The sequence below is a fragment of the Melanostigma gelatinosum genome, assembly GCF_949748355.1.
Source record: "Melanostigma gelatinosum genome assembly, chromosome: 16".
Lineage (NCBI taxonomy): Eukaryota > Metazoa > Chordata > Actinopteri > Perciformes > Zoarcidae > Melanostigma > Melanostigma gelatinosum.
In genome coordinates, this window is record NC_136649.1 from 20,793,838 (window position 1) to 20,804,513 (window position 10,676).

Below are 10,676 nucleotides of genomic sequence, written 5' to 3' on the forward strand. Positions count from 1 at the left end.
TACTTGACCTTTCTGTTCCTTCTGAATAGTTGAGCCTGTGCCAGGTCCCAGCATTAAACGGGCCTTTACCGTCGCAATTCGACTGGTTTTACGGGATGCTTCTTTGTCGGAAAACGTCTGCAGCAATGTTTTTCTCTTTACGGTGCCCAATTTGGACTTTCCTCCCTTGCCAGTTCCCATGGAGATCCAAATGGTTGACCTGTTCTCACCCCGACCAGCCGTGTTTGTACAGGAATCTGTGTAAGTGTGTGTGTGTGTGTGTGCATGAGAGTTTTGATCGAGGGGCCGTAACTGAAAGACATCCAAGTCAAACACGGCCTGAGCTCGTCTGCCATCTCCGGCTTCCTGCACAGAGGGTCTGAAATATTGAGGTTGTAAATGCTATATAAATGCTGTATTTGTTCTCCACAAAACTTCTACTTGTAACGGAGTATTTCTTCACTGTGGTATTGCTACTTCTTCCAACTCCGCGTGAGCATCGATTTGGCTCCTTACCGTTCGGTGCAAACATGTGATCGACTTCCTTGCGGCAGCTTTCTGAATGAGCTGCTGACCTGTGGAGACACCCGTTACAGTAGTTCAAGTTACTGCTGCAACAGAGCTGATCAGCAGGAGATTGTGGCAACACATGGCAACATTTCCACAGCACCGGAAAGCTCACAAAACCCCCCCTGCGGCCATTATGACACCAGGATTCACTCACTATTACAACACTTCCTGCAGCCGTGCACCGAGTATCCTGCAAGGGGCCAAAGGGATCTGTTTGCAAACCCCTAAGCACGTTCAAACAAGCTAAGTATAACTCAGCAGAGGGCAAGAGACACCCTCTGATGTGGGGATAAGTAATCAATCCGGAGATGACGAATCGCTATCAGCAATCAAAGCGCAACAGAGCACAGGCGCTCCGGTGTTTCCCAGTTCGACTGAAATCACAGGGAAATGAAGGTGGAGCGTGAGGTAATGGGAGCATCAAGCAGAGATAAGAGTGCAGACAGCGGCCTCGGAAAAACCTGGAGTATGTCTGAGAGAGGGAAAGTGTGAGAAACTGAGAGACCCTGCAGGAGAAGTTTCACAAAGTAAAGATATCAATACTTGAGTGGAAAATACTCAAATACATAAAGGTCCTGCATTCTGAGTCGGATTTTAGCTTCACTGTCTGCTGAAACTGTTTTGCTCTCCGGTTTCAGTGATGCTTTCAAATCAATAAAATAAATATACAGCAGCAAAAAAAGATAAGACCATTCTGAAATGAGGGCAGAAAAGAAGGTGGGACTTAAGAAGCGAGAGAAGAGAAACTATGAGCTGAAAGATGCTAAAATGCCCCAAATGCTGCGGATTGTAGTAGTGTAGCAGTTGCGTACTCTCAACGTTGTGGTCACAAGCTCCGCAAGTCATTTCAGACTTTCCTCCATTCATCTTCAAATCGAGGGGCTTCTCTATAATTCTCCTATAATTTCCTTAATTGATGCTCGTGCAATTCAACCGTCAAGTGAAATGTTTACTCTATTCCCGAATGTGAAGTACATCCACAGCGAGAAGATTAAATCCCTTACAAATATGGACATCACAGGCTGTGATGTCATGCTACAGAAGTTATGGCTGCCGAAGGGGAAGCGTACTTTAGAGCTCGCGGTAGCTGCTCTTACAGCAGCTCCTCTGTGTTTGAGCCACTCTCTTGTTCAGGCGTTTTCATTTTGAATCAGAAGAACTCACAGGTGAAAGGTCACTTGCACAATCTGCATAAGTTTGAATGATGCAAATGGAGCGCACAAACAAAGTAGTGTGACATCATTCTTCAGTCCCATTATTGGCTGCCAGACACCAGCCCTCTGTTTTCAGTCATGAAATAGTTCAACCTTTTTACATTGACTGCTATAAAAAAATGTCAACGTGCTCTTTAGATACATTCTGGTGACTGTGAAGCCGAAATGTATCGCAAAGCACTGCAAAATAAAAGGGGGAAAAATAGAGCAAACCTTCTAGGCAGCAAACTAAGCTATGAAACACGTTTTACTCAGAAACTAGCTGCTCGACCCTCTATGGTGCCAAAATCCAGTAAAACAAAAGACTGAATCCCATAATTATTCATCTGTTGCCCAACATTTGTCAAATGTAACCATCTTGAGTCTGAAAGGTCAGTTAATGACCTCCACGTTATCACTGGTTTGCCTGTGCAGCATTTTGAATAATCTGCTAGACTTCATGTCTCTCCTGCAGACCGTGCACATTCACGTCTTATTGTGCTTGATCAGCGATGTGGAACATGAAACCTACCTCCATCTCCATCTCGTCTAATTGAAGGGAGGAGGCCTGATCACGGCAATATATAATTACAAGGCAGTAACGGAGACACATCACAACCTCGCCGGCTGGACCGGAGCCGAAGCCGACCCGGTCCTCTTTGGACTTTGGAGATTCTCCCCACGCGGCAAAACCTGCAAGTAGATCTGTCACTGCAGGTACATCACGAGGCTGAATCCTTATTATTTCATGCCATCATGTTGGATTTTCGCACAAATTTCCAGCCCAACACCAACTCACTGAGAACGCCATCACTCAACTCATGCTGCTATTGCGGCCAAAAGCAAGTTTGAGTGTTTTTCTCTTTCTTTCTCTGGACATGTTGGCCACTGCTTATTTGGTCTTCTACCAAGTAAGACGCTGTGGAGAAAAGTAAATCCCTCCAGTGTCCTGCCTGAGACAAGACCTTTAGAAAGCTTGCACTGCAAAGATATTAATCTGTGTGTGTTCACTGTGACTTAACTTGGAAAATGGAAATGCGCCGAGCTATGAAAATGACATCTCGATCAGCTCAATCAGTCAACATGAGAATGCCTCCGAAAGCACCAACGGCCTCACGGGATCAGCCTTTTTGTTGTTTGGTTGCCATGAGGATTTCATTAAAGAGCTCCTCAGAAGGGTTTGTTGTCTCTGAGAAGTCACTCCACCGTGAAAACAGACAGAAACAGGCTTCACTCTGCAGGTGCGTCCGTATCTACAGCGGACACCACATCAAAGAGCGAGCGCAGCAGCTTTACGACCCCACGTGCACGTAGCAGCGATACAGATCATAAAGTTATCTTTTCAAACCCGACCGAAAATGTCAAAGCTCGCCCTGGGGCTGGGTGTGTGTGCGTGTGTGTGTGTGATCGGCTTGTGTTGTAATGATTACACCCAGTACTCAAAGCGTGAGCTCAATGTCAAAGCCAGAGTCCGGGCCAGAGAGGCGTCTGACATCATCACCACCGCCGGGGTGCAGTCCCAAGATACACCAAAATACAACGCGCTAGCAGCTGCGTGGCTACTAATCTGAGAGGGGGGGGGGTGTTACATGATGATATGTGTGTGTGACACTACTGTTAAATGTCCCACAGGCTACAAAATAAATTGCATTAAATACCAGCGTGTACACCAGTGGATCAGCATCAGCAACATGAGCCCGAATGTCCAAACTAAATTATAACAGCGCAGTTTCATTTGGAGCCTGTGTGCATGCAACTGATCCTCGGTTACAAAAACAACCAGCTTCTCTGTTTATCCTCATGAGAACAAGACAAAACGACCAAGAATAAATAAAAACTAACACCATTGGCATTAATTATAAATACCCTGCCACGCTTCACAAAAACAAGATCTTCAGATTGAGTTCAACGAGTGCTTTGTTGTTGTTGTTGTTGTTGTTGTACTCACCTGTCTGTGAGGTCTTCGGCGAGTGTTGAGCGGCGTGAAGTCCTCCTCCATCTGCAGCTCCAGCTTCACCTTTTCTTCTCCTTCATTCTCGGGGCATCTAAACCAGCAGAGGCTACGTTTCACCGTTTCACCTGATGCTGCATCTAACGATTTCAACCGTTTATCGACGTAACCCCTGGAAAATGCAGAAGTTCAACCACCCGCTGGAGTGCAAGCTGGTTGGGAATCGCAGGTGTATCACGTCTTTTGTTCCAAAGTACTATAAATATAGATGTAGTGTTATGTTACGTTCCCTGTTTTGGCATCTCAGGGATGCAGGGAGTGACTGTTCTGCAGAAGCTTGAACGAAGGATGGTTCATTGGATGAACAGCGAGCGGCTACTGGGTACACAGAGGGAGAGCGTGAACACAACGCGGCACGGAACAAGTTACGAGCACAGAAAGAGAAGACTCGCGCACCGCGTGCCTCGTCAGTCACTGCCACCGCTGTTGATTCACCTGGTGTTTGGTTGTTCATCAGGTGGGGGTCAACGGGGTCAGCGGGGAGGTCCGTTTACTCACGTCAGGCTACACACCCAGAAAGTAAATAATTAAGGATCAGGTCTTGACAAAGCAACGTGACTTTGGTGACAGTTCACGTGTGGGATGTAGTTTGATGTTGTTTTAATCCCTGGGTGTTTTGTTATGTGTTCTATAATCTGCATTGGGTGATTCAGATGGTCATTTATTAGATTCAAGGCCAACCCCCTCAGGACTAACCGGCTAGGATAGTGTGACATACATTCCACTCGTGATCGTGACAGTATAAGACATACACATGTTCACACAGCGCTGCAGCAGTTCTCTCTGTTGAACTCTGTGAAATAAAGTTGCCAAAAAGGAAATGGGCCCGACTCGAGAGAACAAAGGAAATGCTTAGAGAGTATTAATAATTCAGGGTTTATTCCACAGAGGCATTCTGCAGGCAACGTGATGATTAATTCCATTATGAGCGTGTGAAATGCATCCCAGTAATTAGCTGAGGACTTATAGGTCCGGCTGTTGGCTGAGCGTCAGTCACACTGATGAAATATGACTTATAAATATCAAACAATGTTGTATGACGTATATTACTGGATTATAAATATCTCAATTGTGTACATCACTTGAATGTTGCAGGTAAAGGTGAAGCTAGTTTTACGTCGTCTTAATCTGAAATATCTATTTGTTGATTGTACTTCATGTGGCTGTAAATCTGAATCTGCAAGGTTATCAAATAAATATAGTGGAGCACAAAGTTGCCGTAGTGGAGTAGAAATATGAACTACTCAAGTAAAGTACAAGTACTTGTAAATTGTAAGCTACTTGAGTGAATGTACTTTACCTCATCCTGCTCCACTATCTTGTACCCAACCGCCTGCGACTGTAATAAGAAAATAAAATAATAATAATGATGATATCAGAATGATCACTTTGATAAGACAACATTGATTATTCCTCATAATAGAGTCACTTAAAAAACTCTAAAGAGGGGGGAAGAGTTTAGTTTAATTCTTAAACTCCAGTGGCCTCAATGTGGTGTTTTCTGCACGCACACGCGCACAGACTCTTCGCGAGCCGCTCCCACTGTTAGAAAAAAAAAAAAAAAAACAGGTTTCGGTTACTATTTCCTCGTTGCTATAAATACGGGACGCAGCGCACATCTGCACCTCAGCGGTCAGTGAGAGCGAACAGGTGGGCCCGTCTCCACAGGACACATCCACGGGACACATCCACGGGACACATCCACAGGACACATCCACAGGACACATCCACAGGACACATCCACAGGACACATCCACAGGACACATCCACAGGACACATCCACAGGACACCTACCGCGTTTTCTCTCCGGTAAACCAACACATACAGCTGCGAAATGCCAAAGTGCCCAAATTGCGCGAAGGAGGTTTACTTCGGTAAGTTCTCTTCTTTCCGTTGCTGCATGCAGGATGTCGTGTTTCCTGCTTGATGAAATGTTGGCGGGTTTTCTGCACAAATCAGGAAACAGCAGATTTACAATATTCAGTGTCACGTGAAGGACTTTAAATGGAAAATAAATCATAAATGATGGATTGAATTGAATTACTGAAGTGCAAGTGCAGAAGTATTATCAGTCAAATTAAAGTATCCAAAGTACGCATGCAGAATGGCTCCTGTCATTGGCATATTATTGCATCATGACGCAACAACAGTATTTGATGTAGTTGGTCAAAGTGGCGCTGATTTTAACTGCTCGTTTAATATAAAATGCATCATAATGTCACGCACATATATTCATCTTTTGTATGTAAAAATCACAATTTGCAAAGAAATCAGTAACGATATTTGTGAAATATATGTATTTCAGTAACGAGTACAATATGTCCCTGTGGCATTCTGTCCAGTATAAGTTGAAATATTAATATTTATTGACCTAAATATATATTAACAGGCTATATAAGTAAAATACCTCAACATTGTGCCGAATTACAGTACTTGAGTATGTACTTGGTTACTTTCCACCACTGAGAATACAAGGGCCACTGTGCATAGTGAGTACTCGTACTTTTGAAACTGAAATTACTTTTTCATGATAATACTTGTGCACTTTTGCAAAAGTAATTAGAATGCAGTGCAATGGAGTGTGTTTTGGATTGCAGTACTGCTTCTATGACTTAAGTTAATGATCTCAATGCTTCTTCCACCACTGATGCTTTGGATGTAAAATATTAATCTGAAGAGTAACCATAGAGCTAAATGGACAATATTTACTGGCTCAATCTCTGTCACTCCACCGTTATATTTATTTATCCGTGTCATTTTTTGCACATTAGTGCCCGGTCCAAAGGCCACTGCACTCTGTAAGCTTTCTTGTTATCAAGTTACTTTGGATCGATAAGATCTGTGCTCCCTGAAATTGAATTGTCTTTCCTGATGTCTGATGAGCTGGATGAATAATGACCCGATGCAGCTGGCTCCGTCCCTGTAGGTCTGTGTCACGAGTAGACCATCAAAGCACGGAGCTAGTACTGCATCCGGAGAGGACAGAGACAGCTCCATTTTAGTTGTGACTTAATCCATTCGCCACATTGTCTGCAGCTCAGCCGTGCGATGGAGTAAATCTTCCCCGGGGAGACGCGCAGAGGCTGAGGGCCAAAGCAGAATACAAAGCCAAGTCTTTGGACTGTCAGTCAGATGAATTGGCCGTGCGACTGGGGAGCCTTGCTTCCCATTCTTCCTTGTCATGGATACACCTTCCCCATCTGGACAAAACAAGCAAACCAATTTGTTTCGTCCAGAACAAGCCGACCAAAGAAAATATGCACTTTTCTGAGAGGAAATGGAGCCTGGAACAAAGCTTTGCATTCTTTATATGGAAGCAGAGTCGCATCGTTATCCTGAACTGTGCATCAGTTTCTCCCCCAAACCCCCTCTATAGGTTCCATGTCTCACCTCCTACATCGCACCTCACTGCTCCACTCACCCACCCTCTCTCTCCCTCTCTCTCCCTCTCTCTCCCTCTCTCTCCCTCTCTCTCCCTCTCTCTCTCTCTCTCTCTCTCTCTCTCTCTCTTTTGCGTCTCATCTGTCTTAATGTGAAGCTCTCAGATGGAAACAATCAGGCTACCGCTACCTCACTAAACGATGAGGGGGGAACTTGGTCCAGGTCCAGATACACAAAGAGCACAAGACAAAACGAAAAAGTACAGCGCTCGTGCAAAGAAGCTAACGTGCTGTGTGTTATTTGTGCAGACATTGTGCAGGAAGTTATCAATGAAAGAAGTGTCTTTTTACGTAATTCATACAAAAAAACACACATTTATCTGCACATTTATTTTAGCTTGACCTCTTCAGCCTCTATTTTTTAGCTTGACAAACTGTTATACAACCACTCTATGCATCTTTTTTGGGATGGAATGAGGAGTTGTGTCTGGTTGTGTTTACTGGATTGCCTCCGTAAAGTTCCAGGCAGGGCGAGTTGATGCAGAGAACAGATCTGACTATTTCTTGTGTCTCTCACGCCACATTTACTCTCATATCGTCAGGTACAATAAATAACCCGTGCACAAATAAAAGTGTGCTTCATCAGATCCACATAAAACAACATTACGTCAACGCAACTGATCAGGATCGACTCCAGGCTCTATCCACTGCGTGCACAGACAATAACTTACTGTTTGCTCAGTCCACTCATTTCTTATTTTAATCTAAATACAGTCATCATTTCGGGTCAAACCAGCTCCACCACATTGAGTTGAAATGTTTTCATGCAACTGGCCTGAGAGGCTGACCTCGCCCTGGGGCACTTTCCCTGTTTCCGCTGCACGTTATAGTCTCATGTGACATCGTGTTATTTTTCGGGAGGAAGTATGTCACATCCTGATCTTGGTGGAAGGTTTGGAGATCAGATTCACCTGCGTTATTCGTTCATACATCTGCAGTCCTTTTTTAATATCTTTTATGGGTTGTTTTTTTTCAGATGTCAATCAAGTTCTGTGCTGCTCACGAGTTACGACGTGTTTGGTAGAAACAGCCTCAGTTTATGATAACACATCCTCCGCGTCAGCATTTCCTGTGCATTCACTTGTAGCCTTTCTTTTCATCTTTGCATAGATTCTTGGCCAGATTCTTGCTCTTAATCTTTTGACAAACCTCAAAACTTAACTCCATCTTGTCCAGCTGGCCCACTAAAGACCTGGAGAGGTTGGGCTCCTCCCCACTTTTACAGTCCTCCTGATGGGTGTTGGTGCAGATCAGGCCTGCTGATAAAGACGGTCTTTATTACAGTTTATGAGGCCGGACAGATTCCTCAGGGACACTCAGACCTCCAGCACCCCACCCAAACAATGTTCTCCAAGTTATCTGCAACGACACGATCTCTAACTGATATCGTGACCCTGTGACGCTTCCATCTCCTCTTCAGACTGCAGTAGCTCTCTGTGTGGTGGACGTTTAAGGCGGTAGGGATTGATTTTGTGGTTTATGTGTGTTTGGCAGCCGAGAAGGTGGCGTCGCTGGGCAAGGACTGGCACAGGCCCTGTCTGAAGTGTGAGAAGTGCAAAAAGACACTGGCGGCCGGCTCACATGCAGAGGTACATACAAGAATATCCTGCAATCTTTAATAATGTGCACAGGCTTTGCTTTGCATATCTGAATCCATGATTAAATCTCCGCTCTGTTACTGATTTTACAAATTTTAATTTTCAACTTTTTTTAATCAACAAAAGTTATAAATATGCTAATATTCGAGAAGTAAACCTGAAATATTGACATTCAAATGTAATAGAATTGTAGGTTTACTGAGAGTTCATATATGTGTTACTTGGCTAATGATGGGGAAAAAACAAGCAGAAAGAGATTTCGATATTTTAGCATTTTAGAAACATTTGACAGGATCTCATGTATCGCTCTGATACGATCGAGTCAGTTTGATGGACGGAGTTAGCTAGTTGCCCAAAATCATATTTAATTGGATAAATGTATGTGAGTGAAGAAGGGGTTTGATCTGAAGCACTTTTTAATTGGACATATATTCAGCATATAACAAGAGAAAAATGGCCAATTAACACAGACCTACATTAGGAAATCTTATTTTTAGTTTTACCATGTTTTTTGTAGTTTTTTACAAAAAATAAACAACTGTTGGTCATACATTAATCATACTCAAAAAGGTTGCATATTGGAGAGGACAGAATAATGTGAACAGATAAGAAGCATGATCGCCTCCAGAAGACTGAAATAGACGTCTTTTTATATATCATATTTATGCTTAGGTCATATCTACATTCCCAGTGTTTGCACACATTCACAACTCTGCCTCTTACAGCATGAAGGCAAGCCATACTGTCACAAACCCTGCTACAGTGCACTGTTTGGACCTAAAGGTAAGCATGTTCCCCTCATCACCTTTGATCGTAAGACTCTCGGCTCTGTGTGAGAACGATGTTCTGTGTCTGAGGCTGTAAACGGTCCAATCAAAGCACACACTGTCACCGGATGGGATCACACACACACCCAATATCCTTAAGAATTTTTTCACACTCTAATCTTGCGTGAAAGAATAAGTTCTCTCTCAGATTTTCAAAGTAAAAGTGAAAAATGTCTCATGTTAGTGTTATTTCACTGATGTAACTCCTTCCTGTCTCTTTCCTCCCAGGATTTGGTCATGGTGGAGTCGAGAGCCACAAATATTAATGGACAGGTAGTGTGCGCACATTCATCGCTCATTAATTTGCTTCTTCATCTCAGACATTTTCAAACTATTTGTTAAGACAAACAGACCTTGACTCTAAGCAAATCCCTTCTTGTACTTTGCCCCGAGTGCCTCATGTGTGTTTTCCTCTGCTTCATCATCAGGTTCAATGTTGCCCGGAAACTAGATTGAAGAAGCCAGCACTGCTCCCGAGTCCCAATAAAAACCGGCAAACAAACTGTGCTCTCATCCAGAAGAGACATTTTGTGTGTGTGTTTTTTATTTTATTGTTGTTTTTACTTCTGGTTTCTGAAGATCATTGTGTATCATTCCCATGATACAGTAATGAAGCGGTTGTCCTTGAGGACATTCTGATTAAACTTTTAAAAATTGTGTCATTCTTCACCTTTATTGTATTGTATTGTAATTTCTCTGCAGTTTTTGTGTGAAACACGATGCAATAGAGCAATTTCTATGCCGATGACGACGTTCAAGTCACGTGACATATCTTTCTGCTAAAAAAACATATGACTACTTCACTTCTACTGACATAAATGACGGCCCCTTAAAGCCATGAGCTTTATGTTGTCTGGTTACACAATCCTTCCTACTTTATCACATCAGATTCAATGAAACGTTTTGCAGTGATATGAGTTTTGAACTCGATAATCATTAAAAAAAATTCAATTTAGAGGACGATAAAACTTGCATGATTTATACCAGACCGTAAACAAAATGGAGTACAAATCTGCTGAATGTTCTGGAGCTTTTAGTCAAATTACATCATTTTAAAA

The 10,676-nt window shown here is 43.1% G+C and overlaps 1 protein-coding gene across 1 annotated transcript; it reads left to right on the forward strand.

Annotated features, from left to right (window-relative positions):
- Positions 1-5,356: 5,356 nt before the first annotated feature.
- crip1 (cysteine-rich protein 1) lies at positions 5,357-10,275 on the forward strand. Its single transcript, XM_079286232.1, has 5 exons — positions 5,357-5,627; positions 8,688-8,782; positions 9,517-9,574; positions 9,847-9,891; positions 10,047-10,275. Exons 1-4 carry the CDS (start codon positions 5,588-5,590, stop codon positions 9,882-9,884), a joined length of 231 nt encoding a protein of 76 aa, XP_079142358.1. The 5' UTR covers positions 5,357-5,587; the 3' UTR covers positions 9,885-9,891; positions 10,047-10,275.
- The last annotated feature ends 401 nt before the right edge of the window (positions 10,276-10,676 follow it).

Coding starts and splice junctions, on each gene's coding strand:
- crip1 (XM_079286232.1), top strand. CDS start 5,588: ATGCCAAAGTGCCCAAATTGCGCGAAGGAGGTTTACTTCG. Junction 8,783..9,516: donor CGGCCGGCTCACATGCAGAG/GTACATACAAGA, acceptor TGCCTCTTACAG/CATGAAGGCAAGCCATACTG. Junction 9,575..9,846: donor TGCACTGTTTGGACCTAAAG/GTAAGCATGTTC, acceptor CTTTCCTCCCAG/GATTTGGTCATGGTGGAGTC.